The following is a 17577-nucleotide window of genomic DNA, read 5'->3' on the forward strand; positions in this document are numbered from 1 at the left end:
AAAACAGCGAGGTCTCCCTGTCTGGCCAAAACAAGGGATTTTCTTCCCAAGGACTAACACATAGCTGCCCATGCCCACGGCACTTGGGTGATGCCCATGCTGATGCTGAGGAGCTTCACGTAGTGAAAGGCCACCCTCCCTGCTCCGTAAGCAAATGCACCCGTATCCCAGAACAAGAAACGTATCTCCACGCGCATGCTCCACCACTTGACAGGTGACCCCTTACCTGCCCGTGGAGAGCCTCTCGAAAGCACCTTCCCATCAGCACTGGGGCTCTCTGCTGCTGCCGACCGCTCTCTGTGGCAATGCTGTTGCCATTCCCTTGTGCGTAGATGTACCAGGGCTCAGCAGCCAGCTGAGGCACCAGGACTGCCTCCACGCTGTTCTCCTCCGGCATCTCTGTGTCACCCCTCACCCTGGCCACCTGGTGAATCTGCACAGTGGCTTCTGGAGGGTGGTTGATGTGGACGTTCACCAGGGAAGGGTTTAGGGAAGCTGGAAGATGAGTTTATACCACAGTTGTGACAATGTGGCAACAATTTGGCACCCGAAGACCGTCTTGTCATCAACAAAGGCACAAGGGAGGAGAGGTAGACTGACTCCACCAGGAAACCTAGAGGAAGGTTACATCTAAGGGAAAATACTACTCTGGCCCCAAAACAGCACAAACCTACCAAAAACTTTCCCCAGCAACCTGAGCCCTTCAGAAACTAAGGGAACCGCTTTTCTAACAACCTGGCCTGAAAAGGCAAGCATAAAGAGGTAGCGGCCTCCTCAGGCCTGTTAATGAAGATCTGAGGAGCACTCAAGTAGGAAAACTCAGAAGTATGAGGGAAATGTGGGGTCTGGAGCCACCAGTCATGCTCACCTAGCTGGTTGGACAAGGGCAAAGTGTAGGTGGAGTGCTTCATGGAGCCGCCGGCCGGGGTCTTTGGGGCTCTCCCTCCTTGCTTCTTTTCCAGAGAGGGAGCTGGCAAGTGGCAAAACTTCCCCGTGGAGTTGGAGGGGCACCAGCATTCATCCCGGCCCACACAGCGCCCTCCGTTCAGGCAGGGGATTTGGCAGAAGTCTACAAGGCAAAGAGAGGTCTGCTTAGCAGAGAAACTGAGCCACTGTCTCTAGCCAAGAGGTGGCTGGGGGAGGCCAGGTGGCTGGATCTGGGCCACGGTGCCCAAAGAGCAGACCCAGCACCCGGCTGGGATCAGCACTGGCAGCCTGGAGGCAGACCGAGGTCCCTGCTCTGCACCTCCATCCAGCAGGCAACAGGTGGAGAAACCGGGGTCCTCCCCGAGCTCTGCTCAGGGTTGGAGTCATGGGTTGAAGATGATGAGCCCTTCCTTGGGCTCTGGGGCCATGGCCAGCCTGGGGCACCCATACCCTGTTGGGCAGCCCCCCAGGGCCAAGGTGGTATTGCTGGCACAGCAGGATCCCTCAGAGTGGGGCAGGAGTTGCAGCAGCCAGGTGTGGCCGAGTCAGCACAATTCCTTCTCTTCTTCATTGCCCCCTCCCCACTTGGCAGGGCTTTTACTCCCAGCCCAGAAGGGAGCTCAGTGTGGATGGGAGAAGCAGAAGGAAAGAACGGGCAAAGAGCCATGTCCTCAGAGCCTGTCTTCCGGCCAGCCCTGGCCTTGCCAGCAGCTCAAGTGGGAGAAGCTTGGAGTGGGACAAAAGAATTGGGAGCAATTTGTCTGCACAGGCTCGGAAAAAGAATTCCCAGATGAAACCGAAGTCATGTCTTTTCTGGCCTCATCAGATGCTTGGAGCAACCCAGAGCGTCTCTGAGTGGAATGACACTCAGGCAAGGCACGGGATTTCCTGACAGATCATCCTGACTCACTTCAGCACGAGACGAGACACTGCTGCGGCACATCCCAGGATGGCTTGTTAGGTTCATCCCAGGGGATGAGCTCCCACTCTGCTCTGAGTTCATTTGCTCAACCCCAGCAACCAGTTTTGGGGGGAGGAGACACATCTTTGGACTGGGATCTAGGCAGAAATCCCCATGAACCCTGTATCAGTTGGTGTCCACTACAACCAGACTTTGCACTCTCTCAGTGTTAGATGAACTTGAGAGTTACAGAGGCTTTCAGAGGATGACTTCCATGGGGTCCTGTGGGCTGCTCCCATCAGCTGGCTCCAAGATATGCCCAACCCACAGCTGGGTATCCTAGTGACCTGATGAGCAAGCTCAGCAGCTCTGAAAGGCGAGCAGAGGTTTCAGCAGCCCTGTTTATAGGAACAGCTTGCAACCTGCAGCCAGCTCTCCCGGCTGCCACGTGAGGGAAGGGAGAGAACAGGAGGAAATTAGGTGATGAAAGTCAGCCCCAAGACTAGATGCCAAAGAAAGCAATGAGCTGGCTCTGAGAAGGAGGGGGTGGTGAGGTTTGGCTGCAGGCCTGACTCAAACACACGCTTCCCCACCACTACCTGGGGTGGAATGGAAACAGAAGTTGCTTGCCCAGGAAAGAGAGCAATGAGGCAAGGTCTGACCTCCTCCCCCAGAGACAGAGGTGGAGTAAGCCCCAAAGACCCCAGGAGACATTTTCCGAGGCATTGGGAGAGGCTATCTCCTCACATGCCTATAGCAGCCCAAGCCCTCAATCTGTACAGGCAGGAAAGGCAGAAGGAGGAGAGTGGTGAAGCAGGCAAGATAGGCTGGGGGCCTCAGGGCGCTCACAGATGCGGAAGCCAGACTTGGGATCGTGGTCGTGCCCGCCTTGGCTATAGAGAGTGGTGGTGTCTCCTTTCTCGCAGCTGTTGTAGCAGCGCCCGCTTCGGCATGTCTGTCTGCAGATGGTGGGTGTGAAGACAATTTTTATCTTCCTGATCTTCTCTGTCAGATTGGCCCCTATGAAAGAAAAGGACAGGGCTAAACAGTGTCCCTGGGCCAGGGGGCTGGTAATCTGCAGCTCGAGCTCCAAAGCATTCCCAGAGCAAGGAGGGGTCTGTGTCTCTCCCCGGGGCAGTGTCTCTCCTTGCCCCTCTTTCACTCCAGCCTGTCCTCTGCTCCAGCATCAGTAAGGGTTTGTCAACGCATGCAGCGTGCTCTGTCTGCCCAGTTGTAGTGGTGTAACTCCCTGTGAAGGGACACACACATGCACTAACTCCAGTATAAAGAGTGTTTTTCTGCTCTAGCCAATATTCCTTCTCAAGCCATGTCAGTAGCTGGGGGACTGGCTGTCCTTAAGCCACTGGAAAGCTTCCTGCACGAATAGCCACCCTGGTATCCACCAAAGAAAGCATCAGGGCTTGAGAAAACCAATGTCTCCCTGTAAGTGTCCCCTGACCTCCTGCAGTAACCTGCAGTCCCCTCCTGGACCCTCACCATCCTCACATTAGATATGGGGGGACAAGCACTCTGAGCTCTTGGGGGCTTGTGGAAAATGGCCAACAGGCAGAACTATTGTGTAACCATGAACCAGCTGGCTTGACACCATAGTCCTCCATCCCTGCCCAGCAAGACAGCTGTTCTTGCGGGTGCCCCAGCCCCTTGGTGTGCTCAGCCCCAAATGCCCCCATTTCAATCCCCACTTTCAGATTACAGCTTCAGTCAGGCTCACGGCCCTACTCATAAGATCACGAGATGCCACATGGTGCCTCCTTGGGGAAGCATGGCTTCAAGGGTGAGCCAAGCTGCAGAAGATAACTTGCATCTGTCCTAGCTGGGCAGCTGCTGAGGCTCTGCCTCAGCAACCGCACGTCCCTGCAGTCTGGCCTGATCCCTGCTCATGTCAGAAGGCACCAAGAGGGCAGCCAAAGGGAAGAAATAGACACTGGTTGCACAATCTGACCTTGAGGGCTGCTCAGACTGAGGAGGAAGTTGGGAGACACCGTTCTTACAGACTGAGGCAGTCTCTCTTCAGGGCAGCAGTGCTGGAGTGATGTTCAACACCTCTGGAAGGCATCTGTCACATCCCCCTGGCTCCTCTCCCCTGCTGTTAGCATTTTGCTCCCCTGATCTGTACTCCTTTGGTAGTACAGATCTCTTTCTTCATCAAGCCCAGCAATTCCCATGCTGACCTTCCCTTTCCATCCCACCAGTGGCACAGTCCTGGGAGTCCAAGGTTTTGTGGGGATCTTCAGTCACACCATTGTCCTCCTCCAGGACACCCTAACAAGAAGCCCCAAAAGAGTGACGGCCCTGGAGGAGTTACCTCTTGCAGACAAGGTGTGCTCCTGGGAAACCGTGTGTGGCCCAGAGCTGCTCTGCTCATGTCCATTCCCGTTGGGGAGTGCATTAGAGGTGAGTTGGCCATTGCTGGCTGGGTAGCGCCGGACAGTCCGTGATGGCCCTGTGTGCTGGGGGAAGACAGGAGAGCCAATTCTGCTCTGAGTCCTGTGGAAGAGAAAAAATGAACCGGTACGCCTCATGAGTGACTGTGCTGAGCCACAGTGCCTGTCCACCAGGATGCCCTGTGGCAACCTTCACTGTCGAGCTGCCACAGCCACCACCTGGACACAGAGCTCTGCCGACCTGAGCAGGGTCCCACTCTTCACCTGCGTTCAGTCATCACGACGGCACCATTTCACTCTAGGGACTGTGCCCTGCGCCTTGAGGCTGGCAGGGTGTTGTGCTCACCAAGATACCCTCCTTGTACCATCAAGTCAGGGTGCCCCCCTGCAGGGACACCTCAGCTGCTTTGCAGCACCTCTGTCTGCCCATCACAGTCAAGGGCTGTTCCTTGCCCCATCACATCCCTCCTGCAGCAAACACACAGCAGCTCCGAATCAGTTCGTTCTTATGGCAGGAGCTTTCTCAGAACCCGCCTTCCGAGTCCTAAACGAGCACTGAGAAACCAACGAGGCAGTCAGAAGAGAAGCCAGGCCAAGCAAATAAATGATGAGAGTCATAAACAAGACAAAATGACCGAGAACTCACTCCTGTAAGTGCAGCTACAACTTTTTGCAGTAATTGCATTTATAGCTTTTGGTGTTTTCTGGGGACTAAGGATGGAGAAGCCATCCAGCTCACAAGGTCACACTTCTTACACTCTATGATCATAGAATCATAGAATCATAGAATGGCATAGGCTGGAAGGGACCTTAGAGATCATCTAATCCACCCTCCCTGTCATGGGCAGGGACGCCTCTCAACTAGACCAGGCTACTCAAGGCTCTGTGCAACCTGGCCTTGAACACCCCCAGAGAGGGGGCATCTACAACTTCTCTGGGCAATTTATTCCAAAGTCTTACCACCCTCGTACTGAAGAATTTCTTCCTAAGATGTAATCTAAATCTGTTCTCCTTCAACTTAAACCCATTTCCCCTTGTTCTATCAGTGGACACTCTTGTAAAAAGTCCCTCCCCAGCCTTCCTGTAGGTTCCTTTCAAGTCCTTCTTCATTGTCCTTGGAGTGGTTCTTACTAATTCCTCACTGCCTACCTGAAACAACAAAAGGGGGTAATAGCCTGAGGGCCGTACTAGAGAAGGAAGCTTCTTCCTGACACCTTTAACTCTGACCGCTGGGAGGCAACAGACCTCCCTGTGCAGCGGGTCTGGTCTGCATATCGGGCCGTCTGTTCCCTTAAGCAGTGAGTCACCAATGACAATGACCCGTCTTTTATCCCTTACTGATGAGGTTTTCATGCCGACGGCAGTCCGACTAGGCTTTGGTGACACCTCCAAGCAGGGAGAACCATCATCCTCACTGTTATCCAGTTCCCCTTGCAGAACACTGTACCTATTACGCAAGGACACCTGGGGGGGCGGGGGAATTGCCAGGCACTTACGCTTGCCACGCCAAGCAGGGACCTTGTGCCATTGCCCCCTGTCCCCTAATTCCTCACATGATAAAGCCTTGTAGACCACTAGGCAGAGCTCTTTGCATCAAACCAACAGAAGAGCACATCTTGCTCTACTGCACTTGCTCCCATTCCCTTTTACTGACTGGCAGCACTAAGCCTCCAAGAGGCTTATGAGCAAATGTCTCCCTCACTCACGCCTGCACCACCTATAAAGAAAAGGGTTTTAGTAAACCAGAGGCCAAAATAGATTGGCTGCCCATATCCTCCTAGAGTTTCTTTGATAGCCCATGCCTCAGATTCCTCTGCAACCAAACTTAAGCACCAACAGGTCTTTCGCATACGCTGTCCAACACTTCTATCTCTGACCAAACATCTGGGGCAAACTAGCTTTGTCCCACCAAAGTGCCCAGAGAGGTCCATCGCACTTTATGGTTGTCATCATTTTCCCTGTCACCGTTGGCACAGGGGAGGTGTTTCTAAACCCAACAGGACTGGATGATACAACGAGAGCTGGCTGCCAGCAGCTCTGGCTCACTGACATTCCTGACTGGGGTAGCTTGGAATAACGGTAAGATCCGGCGAAGCTGGAAAGTGAGCTAAGGCTGCACTGGTATTCAAACAGGTCAAGTGCAATACACCAGGTAACTGTCAGCCAGCGAGCACGATATCAGCCCTGAAAAACAGAATGGAAAAGACAACGAACAGGTCAATTAATTGGAAACTAAAGGAAAGGAATATAGAAGTGAGGTCAAGTCAACGGGGTCTGTGGAGAACTGCTCTTGTCAAAGGAGTCTATTTTCATCTTTCACTAGAATTACATACATGCACACCGACAGGCTGAGAGCCCGTGCTATTCCAACAAAAAAATAAACAGGGTAGTACGATGTCAATCAGGCACATGTGAAATGAATAACAAACTGGCTGTGTGACAGAACACAAGAAGCAGTTGTCGCGGGGGAGAGAATTAGATGGGTTCCAGGGTGATCAGTACGAGGTCTGGCACGATTCAAGGATTTCATCTGGAAATAAATATTTTTATTTCGAAATAAACATACGATCGACATTGATAATGTGTGCTGCTGACACAAAAATTTGCAATGTGGTGTATCGTGATGAGAACAGAGCAATCACACAGAGCAGTTTGGATCACTGTGGAGGGCAAATCCATCCAAGCAATATGGGATTTTAATGGAGCCAAATGCAGAGTTACACTTCTAGGAAGAAGGAATGCAGGCAGCAGCTGCAGATAGAAAGAGATGATCCTGGAAACCGGCAATTCTGAAAAGATTTCGGGGGTAATGACAAGCAATTAAATATGAACTGTCAGTTCAATGCCCTGACATCGGGGCAATGAAACACTGCAGGAACAGGGAGGTATTTCTGCCTCCCTACACATCCTTATCACAGCAGGGAGAATGTATGCTAAAATATCACATCTAGTTCTGCTGTGAAATATGTCACATCTTCTACAGGATGTTGAAAAACTGGAGAGGATACAAGAAAAGACATGACAAAAGTAATTTGAGGGTTGATGAAAAAGCCTTTCTGTAAGGAACCTAAAGTATTCGATCTCTTCAATTTAGCAAAAAGAAGATGAAGAGGTGCTCTGATTACAGGGCACCGCCTTCTCCACAGGAACAAAACGCCAGGTGTAAAGAGCCTTGTCATCTAACCAAGAAAGGCAAACCACCAAACAACATCTGCAAACCGAAGCCAAATTATTCTCTCCTAGAAAGCACGCCCACATGCAGCTGTATAGCTGTTTTCCTTATGCAAAAAACACCCCAGTAGTGGATTCCCCAGCTCCCGATACCACTGCTTCAGGAGAGGAAAGTGTGCTGCTGGAAGATGAGATATCACTGGAACAGTGCAAATATAACTAAAGATGTGTAATCTGTGCTGTCCTAGAGGCGATTTTAGTTTATCTATCGATCTATTGTTTGTTTCTGGCCTTGAGCTGTAGGAATCCAGAAGCGAATGGTTTTATCCCAGAGACAGGAGTCCCTGGTCCAGAGACTCATTATCTGTTTCTAACACAGGAAAAACTTGAAAATCAGTGGCTGAGCTGCTGCGAGGAGGCATGAACTGAAGTCCGGAGAAGAAGCAGCGCAGGTAACCTGTGCTGCTGGGCAGACACCCAGCTTTGCAGGCTGAAGGTTCATATGCTGTTTGGAGTCTGGCTACAGGTCTGTCAGGGATGGAGGCAGAGCAAGCAAGACTGGTCAAAGAATACAGATGGATAACAAAATTATTACCTGCTGATAAAAATATTTGTTGTCTTCTTAAAAATCAAGATCTAAACTGAGACAAAGATAGCAAACAGTGCTTGTTTTTCAATAATCAGCAAGTCTAACCAGAATAATTGTAGAGAAGTGAACTTTATTTCAGTCCTACCTCAGTCCCTACCAGCTTCTTTCAGAAGCTCTCCTGAGATTCTGCAGGGTACCACCTACCCCTGATGGCCACAGGAGCCAGGCATGACCTGCCCACACATTTCTGAGCTACTAATCCAGCCCTGCTGCCAGCGATCTGGTGCCCGTTACCTACTGCTTTGTTTCCTGGTGCGCTACTGCTGGTTTCGTTAGTGACAAAGGAAAAGTTGTATGGAGCTCTAGGGAGGCTAGGTGAGAGCTACCACGCCCTTGGAAGCTCAGGCACATTTGTTCTCTGATCTCTGGTGACAGACTCCAAGCATAGTCCTACGAGCAAACATGGCTGGGGTTCCAAGGTCTTTCACTGCATAGGTGGAAGCATCCCAAAGAAAAGAGGTAAGAGTTCCCCAGCTCAGCAATGCTCACTGTCCTAGTGCTGGTCACTTGAGGGCAACTTCAGCCTTGAGTTTTGAAGAGTCATTGGGCAAAGGTGACCAGTGCCAAAAGACAGGGAAATATCAGCTCTTGTGCTTGAAAATACTCACATGATATCCATCCTTGAGGAAGGGAGCATGCTACATGCAGGTAGCAGGGCTTGGCTGGGTGCTACCCATTGCCTGCCTGAAGGAGTTCCACCCCTTGGCTCTATGGACAACTCCTGTCATTCCCAGGATCATCAGATTTTGTAAAAAAAAAAACAACGTATGAAGGGCTTTAAATAAAATAATCATTAGCATTTCAGTTACCAAGAAAAGTGGATTATATGCGCTTACTGCCAGGGGCAGTGCCAACTTCACAAAAGAAAAACAGGAGGAACATTACTCCATGGCTTGCAACACATGAGGAAAAACCATCCTACTGGGATCCTGTTGGCAAAGCATTCCAGTGTGTGTCACAGCAGGGAGAGGCAGATTTGCTTTGAATTAATTTGTTTATTTGGTTCTATTCTAGGCAGATGAGCTCTGGGATTTGTAGACTGAGTTGAGTAACATCATCCTACCCTGGGCCACAGAAATCAATGGCAAAGGGTGTCTTTCCATCTCAGTTTGTCAGTCCCAATCCATCCTCAAGTCACGCCAAGGCATTAGCAACCTCTAAGCATCTGGTGGATCTTAATATATATATATGTATACATGGCCGGAGCTTGTCACTTCCCAGGGATCTGCGTTGCCATAATTTCTCTCCCTGGTGTGGCTGTCCTAAGGGTAAGAGCAAGGATGGAAAACAGATGGGGAACCTCCAGATCAGCAGAGTGGGCAGCTTGTGCTACCACCTTTCATGCCTCCACATGTTCAGGGAAGAGACATTGAAGAGGCAGAGGAGGTTGAGACCTCAAGGACTACATTCTGGGACATTTAAAGTCCCAGGGCTTCACATTCATTCAGTCTTACAGCCCCTCTCCGTGTGATATTACTCATTTCCACTCTTCCAGCCAGGCACATGGCCAGCACAGATCTTTGCAAAGAGGCAGTGGTCTCCTCCTTTATAGGAAACCACCTGCCAAGCAGCTGGTTTCCCTGCTCTTCATCCCTCAGAGCTGCTGACAACTTTCTCTGTGTCAGGCACAGCCTGTGGGTCAGAAACAGCGTGCAGACTCCTAGGACATCACTCCTTCTGGGATGTCCTGGAGTGCCCACCTCTGCAGTGCCAGGCTAACAGCAGCAGCCATCCAAGGGAAGCACAGGTCAAGGAGGGAAGATAGAGGGAGCAGCCTCCTCCTTCCAGAAGCGTGGATGTGTGTGCCCCTCTGGATCTCTACCAGGCTGACAGCTGAAAGGTCACTGGCTGAGACATCAGTCACCAGCACATGGAAAGTTTCACTCTAACAGGTACGAGGTGCTAATCAAAATTAAAAGAGATTCAGGATGGGAGGGAGCTGCACAGACAGAGTGACTTGGATCTACAACAGATCAAAGGTGCCCAGCAAGTACACGTAGCTGCCCTCTTCTGAGGCGCGGGTCAAGGACCTGGACACACCGAAAGCTCCTGAGGACACACATCAGAAGTCAGGAGAACCAAGGGAGAGCTCGTCCCTCACATTCTAGTGCCACACAACCCTGCAGGATCCAAATGACACCTGTACGACATGTAGCAAGAGAACTGCACACCTACCACCACACCTTTGTCTACGTACAAGTGCTTTATTTCAAACAGGTTTTGTTACCCGTTACACTCTGCTCTATATTTACTTTAGAGACAGTGGGCTAGAGAAGGTACAAAATGTTGTATTCCCTGGACACGATGGCTCTCCTGCCCCATCCCAGATGAACTTGTGAGGTGCCTGTTCCCTGCCCAGAGAAGGTGAGTGGTATCATCTCTCACCCCACTGTGGACAGTGAGTTGAAGACTGTGCTGGCAGGCTTCTGGCAACCACACTGACGAACACGAGGACTGCTGTTTTCTGAATCAATCACAGGTTTTTAAAAAAGCCTGCAATTTCAAGACTAGGTACATAGAATCACAATAACCAAGACCACAAGGCCCAGAAAACAATACTGTTTTTCTAACCCCCTGTATATAGAAAGCATTTTTCAAATCTCTGATTGCTTTTGATGATCGTGGTTCTCTGGGTAAGCAAAAGCCACAGGGAATCCAGGTGGGGATACAGCTGTGGCTTCTCTTAGTGACCTAAGGCCAGGCATCGTCCTCGGGGCTGAAGGCAAAGGTGGCAAACTCTTCAAAGCACTTCCCTCTCCCCAGCAGTAACACCTCAGTCTTTCCTGGATTTAGCTTCTATCAGTCACTCTTCATCCAACTGTTGACTTTGGCCAGATGGCTAGTGAGCTGGGAAACGGTGTTTTTTGCCTTTGCGTAAAGGAAATGCAGAGCCAAGTGCCACAGGAGTATTACTTGGGTTTTCATCCAGCCTGCCTCGCCCTCTCCCCAGCCAAAGCTTGACGGACTATAGCCGGGTGGACGGTCCGAGGCACCATGGAGAGAGTGACTCCTGGACAGTGCAGTCAGCAGGGAGGGGTGCTAACCCCAGACAAGGCCAGGGCTGGCCAGAGGAGAACTGGAAAGTCACTCTTCTAGCTGGAAACAAATCTGCACCCTGCTAAGCATCAGGGAGAGACAAGAGAGACCGCAGAGATCTAAGGAGCAACTCCCAAGAGGGCAACGACAGGGTGGGATGGCACTGGCCAAAACAATACTGAAAACAAGAGACCTCAGAGAAGCAACCATCTTCCCAGAGTCCAGGAACCCCCATCCTGTGGTTCGAGCTCAACAAGCTCCATCTCTCCAGCGACACCCAGCCTGCTGCCTGGGGTGCGACTGCTGCCTCCAGCCACCTGGAGAGGCGGCGTGCTGCCTGCAGAGCTGGGAGCAGGGTCACACAGAGGGGAGCCGCTGCAGCGCTGGTAAGTCCACCCCAGCTCCTCCAGCCCACAGCCCGTGCACACAGCTCCAATGTGAGAAGGCTCAGCCAGGACGGGGGCTGGCTGAGTCATGCTCAGCCCCTGATAACCTGCCAGGACAACAGGCAGGTTCTCCCCTGTTTTTTAAACGCCAAACAATATACCCGGTGTCTGCCTTGTCTGTCTGCCTGTCCCTTTGGCTACATGCCTTTCCCACTTGTGGCCACCAGGACCAAAATCAGTGATTCACTTCTCCCTTTGTAATGCTCAGCAGTTGCTCATTTTCCACTAAAGCATCGCAGAAGAATGGGCAGCCTCAACACCAGCGTCTGCGTCTAAGGGGGAAGAGAGAAGCAGCCAGCCTTGGAAAGCAGCAAATTGACCGCAGACCAGAAACTTCCCCTTTCTTGGACTCCAAACAGGTTCCTCAGCAGGCAGACGGGATTCATGGCTCAGGCTCCGGGCCTCGGAGCAGAGGGGAGGCATTGCTTAGAGAGCACTCAAGTTTATTATCAGTTAGCTCACAAACATGCTGACAAGGAAGACAGCTCTGTTAGGACTTGGGGAAGAGGAGGGAAACCACATCATACAAGGCACCTGACTTCAAGCCCACCCACATTATGTCCATAAATCCTGGTCAGTTTATTATTCCCACGATCAGCAGAGATAGCTCTGAAGCCTGCCCACCTCAAGCTTCCTACTGTCCCTCCTGCAGCTACCTTCAGCTCTGGTACCCCCCGTGCAAGTGAGGGAAACACCAAAGTCCAAAGCCCCCTGCACAGGCAGGAACACGTGTCAGGCTCCCTGTCCCACATGGATGCTCAACGCTGCTGGCACGTGCCCAGGAGCCATGTTAGTCCAGCGCCCAGATGCCACCACTATCCCAGATGCCACCACTATCCTTCATCACAGCTAGCAAGGGGCTGTTGCGGAGCCCACATAGCTCTTGTTTTGGGCTCTTTCCTGTGCCATCTTGCAGTGGTAACTCCAGCTCCCTGCTCCGCTTGACATATGTATCAGTGGCTGGCCGAGGTTTCTCTGGATCTCTCACTACAAACCACAGCAACAGATGTGCAAGCCTGTGGGACAGTAAAGTCACCAGTTATCTGCTCCATGCCACCAAGCTCAGTCTCTCCACCACTCCCCCCAGCATATTCCTTCCTCTGGCCCTCAAAGCAGTGTCGGTGCCGCAGGGCCACCCGAGCTGGCTCCCAGCCTGCTGCGTAGTGCGTGAGAACAAAGAGGGAGAAGGAGATGAGCTGGGAACTCTATTTTTATCTGCTCAGGATTTGCCAGACACCGTGTAAGTGAACCTCTGTAAGCACACAGAGAGCTAACAGGTTCTTTTTAACCAGTCTCTGGGGGTCTAATTTGCTCCTTAGCCAAAGCGGCTGCTGACACGTCTCTGCACAGCTCTCTGCTGACATTAAATGCCCTTCCCTTGCCACACATGCCACATGTCCCATCCGCCACTCTGCCAGTGCTCTTCTTTGCTCTCATGTATTAGGGAGTGAGCAACTGACTCCCTGGAAGATGTCCAGCTCTCCAAGCATGGGAACAGCACCTGCCTACCCCAGCAAGGCTGCGGAAACATGCCTTGTGCAAGGTCACGGCACCGGGCTGTCACCGGGAGCAGCAGATCGCGCCCCTGATTGGATCCATCAGACCTTAGTGCTGACCCATAAACTGGCCAGGACTGTGATTTCCAAATGCCAAGCATGATGAAGAGCTGTTTGTAATCTGCCTGTCTCCGGAGACGAAGTGCGGGCCAATGCCTCCCAGAAAAATCAAAACGCAGCCTGCAACCGCGCTGAGTGTCAAGCAGAGCCAGCAAAGGAACCAGGCCAGGCTACTCGATTACAAATGTCGCAGCTGGGCCAAACTTTGCACACTCCATAGACTAAAACAGGGATTTAGAAGGAGAAGGAGGCCAGGCAAGCTACCACCCCTCTGGCAGAGCCGCCCGGGCTGGCCGGAGGTGTGTGTGGTGAGCGGTTGGCGAGGCAGGCAGCTGTGCCGCCCTTCTCTCACCAGCATGGCTGCACACTTCATCGGGCTGAAGCACTGAGAAAGCTGTTGCAGTTGGCTCCCTTGGCTCCCCCACCTGCATGCAGGGGCTGGTGTGTTACCAAAAGTTGTTCAGGATCACAATCAACAGGCACAACACCGCTGCCAGATGCAGTCACACAGCTGCTCCCATGCCTTGGTGAGAAGAGACCCATCCAGAAATGTCCTAACACCTGCCACCATCTGAAGGTCTCCATCAGGACCACCATCTTACTGAAGACATCACTCCACAGCCACAACTTTTGCACCCTTCCAAAACCAAGTGTAAGATGCTGACACAGTTGGAGAGGTGGGTTGTCTCCCCATGCAATGTGACCACCCTACAGAGGGTTTGGCCACCACTGCTGGCTACAGCAATGTCTCCACTGACCCTCTCCTTCTCCATGTGTCTCCCAGTACAGTGAGCAGTAGGGTCCTCCCTGGCTGGGAAAAGACCTGTATTTAGGGCAGAAGCACGCAAGGGGGGAGGACAACATAGGACCCTGCCCTTGTGCCCACAAGCGTGCCGAGGTCTCCTGCCCAAAGGGCCCAATGCCTCCAGAAGACACAATAGCTGTGAGGCTGAGGACCTGGCCCCCTTCTAAAGAAACCTGCTGCAGAGGCGTTCACCAGAGAAAAGCTCACCACCAGCTGTAGAGACAACACAAGCACTCTTGAGTTTCATTTCCATCTTGTTGACTAGCAACACTCACCCCTTCCTCCAGGCTGCCAACTTCAAAGCCCTGAAAAAACACTTTAGCCTATTCATCCTCCACCCACGCGCACCCTGGGGAGCGGGGGCAGCCAGCTGCCTGCCCCCCGCTTTACACAGGACACAGAGAGGGCAAGCAAAGCCTCTCTCATCCCCAGCATGTGAGTGGGGTGAAGAGCTTGAGGCTGCATACGCACACAGAGGGCAGGAGAGCAAGACGACGGAGATGAGATGTGTGTAGTCCTCTCATCTGAAGAAGAGGAGGCTCTTCATCTACAGCAGGAGATGCTGGGAAGTCTCCCACTCATCCTGGGAACACTGGGGAATCTAAGACATATTTTAATCTAAAATAATGGTTGAACACCCAGCAGGACACCTGGCCTTTGGATCTATTAGCTCGATGTAGTTAGGTTTCTCATATCTCTCCATCCCCTGCCACACACAGGATTACCTCACCTGCAGCACTCCAGCCATGAAAGCCGTGTTGGGATGTGACACTTTGCTTCCCACTCTTAAAGTCTCAGCTTTGCCAGGGATCAGGGAACGAGCATCTCGGTGATTTTATTCTATACTGTTCTGCACTGGTTCCATCCCTCCAGTTGCTCAGCAGCCAGAAGACTAGAGTCGGCTGGGGACCAGGAGCACTCCTGGCCACGTATGCATGATGGCTGGTGGCAAAGCTAGTGCTTCCAGGGGTACTGTGACCACAAATCTGCTCCCACACCTCTCCCAGGTGGCCTTCCATATCCACACCAAGAACCAGCAGGGAGGAGCAGGTCTCAAGGCATCCATGGTGGGAAGGGCTACGGAGCAGGTAGAAAGGCTGCACCTGCCTTGGCAGCGCCTGGGCTCCAGTGCCTCAGCAGAGCAGCTCGAAAGCAATGGAGAAGGCAGAACTCCAGTGTCGTTATCAACCTGTCATTACATCCCTGGAAGAGTTTGGCACTTTGCTGTTGCAGAAAGCCTCGTAGCTGAAAAATTAGCATGGCCACACTGCCAAGGCTACAGACAGCCTGTCTGCCCCCTCCAGATAGCCTCAGCCTCTGAATATGCTGCCCATCCTCCAAGGCCAGCTTTTGGCTCAGTTTTGCAGACGAGGGTCTGTTAACCATTCCCCTCGGCTCCCTCCCTCCCGCCTTTTGTAGTTCTCAGAATTCCTCCCCATTTGTCAGGATCTTTTCTGGCAATAAAGAATACCTTGACTCAGTGCAGGACTCCAGGGCGCGCAGGAAGAAAGTCCATGCAACTCGGGTCTTTTGCCTCCAAAGTCCTAAGCACCGTCGGTCTCGTACGCAGCCACATTGAATTACTCTCTGCTGCCTAATTTGCCGTTCACTCCTACTCTGCAAAATCTCAGCCTCTCCTTCTTCCAGATTTCTTTCTCCCATGGAGGATTTTTTTTCCTTCAGCTGTAACAGATAATATTTTTCCAGCCTGAATCTCTTCTAAGTTCCTGCCTATATGTTTAGTTTCTGCATGTCACTGAAGAGATGAAGAGAACCTCCATGAAAGTGGGACAAAACGAGTTGGTACAGAGCTGGGTAACAATCCCATCCAGCACCAGGCACTCAAGGCAGCACTTCTCAGGGTGCTTCTGAAGAAGGAGAGCGAGCATATTTTACACGGAGAATTCTACATCTCCATTTCAACTGCCCCTTGTACCAAATCAGCTTCAATTTATCTCTTGTGTCCTGCCAGCACTTGGTGATTTATAGAAAACACTCAAAACCAAAGAGAATCACTTTGATTTTGCCTAAGTACCAGCTTAAACCAAATAAGGCAGCAGACGATCAGGTATGAGAAACTGCAGCACAAATCTATATGCACAAGGGAGCTGAAAGCAAGCTGGATGACAATCCTAATTCAGGCATTAGGGAAAAGCTCTCCAGCGTTTGATCATGTGGCCTTAGCACTCTTCTAGCATCTTTCTTTTTTAAACAACTGCTATATAAATTGTATTGTCATAAATGTCCCAAATGATATATGTATAGTATATAAAACAGGCTATAAACTGGATTTTCTGTACTACCTCACCTACCACATGTACAATGTATTTGCCCGGCACCCTGCTCTCGTCCATGTAGTCTCAGCCTAAGCTGACAGTAGCAGCATTTTTCTTTCAGTTAGAAGGAAAAGTGTGTTTGAATGTTTTTTCCCAAAGCCTAGAGGCCGAATTAAGCTATAGGAATGGCTCCCAAGGAGATGCAGAAGAACCAGGCCTAATGTAAAGACCATATTTGGAGTTTAAAAGGAGCCTGAAAAGCCAGCTATTCTCCTGTTGCTCTGAAGCATATGCAACCCCCTAGAAAGTAAATACATAAAACACATAAACCAGAATGGTGCTGACAGCTTTAAAACACTAGAAAGTGGAGCAACTGTATCTGGTGCCAGGCTAGAGAAGGTATATCATGTAATTTAAAAATAGAAGTATTTTTATGTAAGAAAAATGACATTTACGCTCCTCTTGGGTAGCTTGAGTTTTTCCTTTAGGCTTCCCAGCCAGTTTGCCAAGGACTTTCAACTATGTCAAAGCAGGAGAGGGGCTGAGATCTGGAGCTTAAGGAGATCTCATTGCCCTGAGTGGAATATCTTTTCACATACTCTCACAGGGACTGGCACTGTCTTTTTAGTTTCAATTTTTTAACAAGGTCTCAGATATCTATTAAAGTTGGCTCTGGATCAAGGAATGTAAATGCTTGGCCACCTTGTGAAAACTATATTGCCAAAGGGAAGCACCTTAGAAAGATGCAATTAGGGCTTATGTGTGCTGGGAAAATACGCATAAACATGCTGCAGTGGCAGAAGGCAAGGCTGGCACCAGTGTTTCACCTCAGGAATTCAACATCACACCCCATGGATCTCCTGGGCTGGTCCCATCCCAAGCAAAGTAGGAAACCTGTCACTGCCTATGCCATGGGAACGCACTTACACAGAGACACTTTTCAGCCAGGGTCAGCTTTTATTTTCTGGGTATTAATAAATTGTAACCCTTGTAAAAGTAAAGTGAGTGGCAGTCATAAGTGAGCAGAAGAGCAGGAGGTGTGATCAGTAGGTGCATGGCTAGTACAGATCTCCTCCTAGCACTATTCATATGGAGGACAAACAGTCCTCGACACTCAGCAGCAACCCAAGTGAGGCAGTAAGAAAGACCCCTTTTTCCCCATAAACGTGGAAAGTTCAAAGCTGGCAAGACAGGAGGCTCCAGATCCTGCTTTGACAATTAAGACAAATCTGTCTCTGTTCTGAGCAGCATCTTTAAAAAGCAAGTGATCTTGCAATGAGCTTTCATTTTATCTGCTAGTTCTTAATGACAATAAGCCTATCAAGCTGATTTTGCCAAGCCACAG

The 17577-nt window shown here is 50.9% G+C and overlaps 1 protein-coding gene across 3 annotated transcripts in view; it reads right to left on the reverse strand.

Moving 5' to 3' along the window:
* Nucleotides 1-17577, reverse strand: part of LTBP2 (latent transforming growth factor beta binding protein 2) — a 75377-nt gene that overhangs the window by 37346 nt on the left and 20454 nt on the right. For all 3 annotated transcript variants that reach the window (XM_086614015.1, XM_086614014.1, XM_086614012.1), the window contains 4 exons: nt 4155-4336; nt 2678-2848; nt 869-1069; nt 227-495 (listed from right to left, as the gene is read on the reverse strand). In XM_086614015.1, coding sequence (XP_086470141.1) covers nt 227-495; nt 869-1069; nt 2678-2848; nt 4155-4336 — 823 coding nt within the window. The remainder of the gene's footprint in view (nt 1-226; nt 496-868; nt 1070-2677; nt 2849-4154; nt 4337-17577) is intronic.

This window comes from Tauraco erythrolophus, chromosome 6 (assembly GCF_009769465.1).
Source record: "Tauraco erythrolophus isolate bTauEry1 chromosome 6, bTauEry1.pri, whole genome shotgun sequence".
NCBI classification, from domain to species: Eukaryota; Metazoa; Chordata; class Aves; order Musophagiformes; family Musophagidae; genus Tauraco; species Tauraco erythrolophus.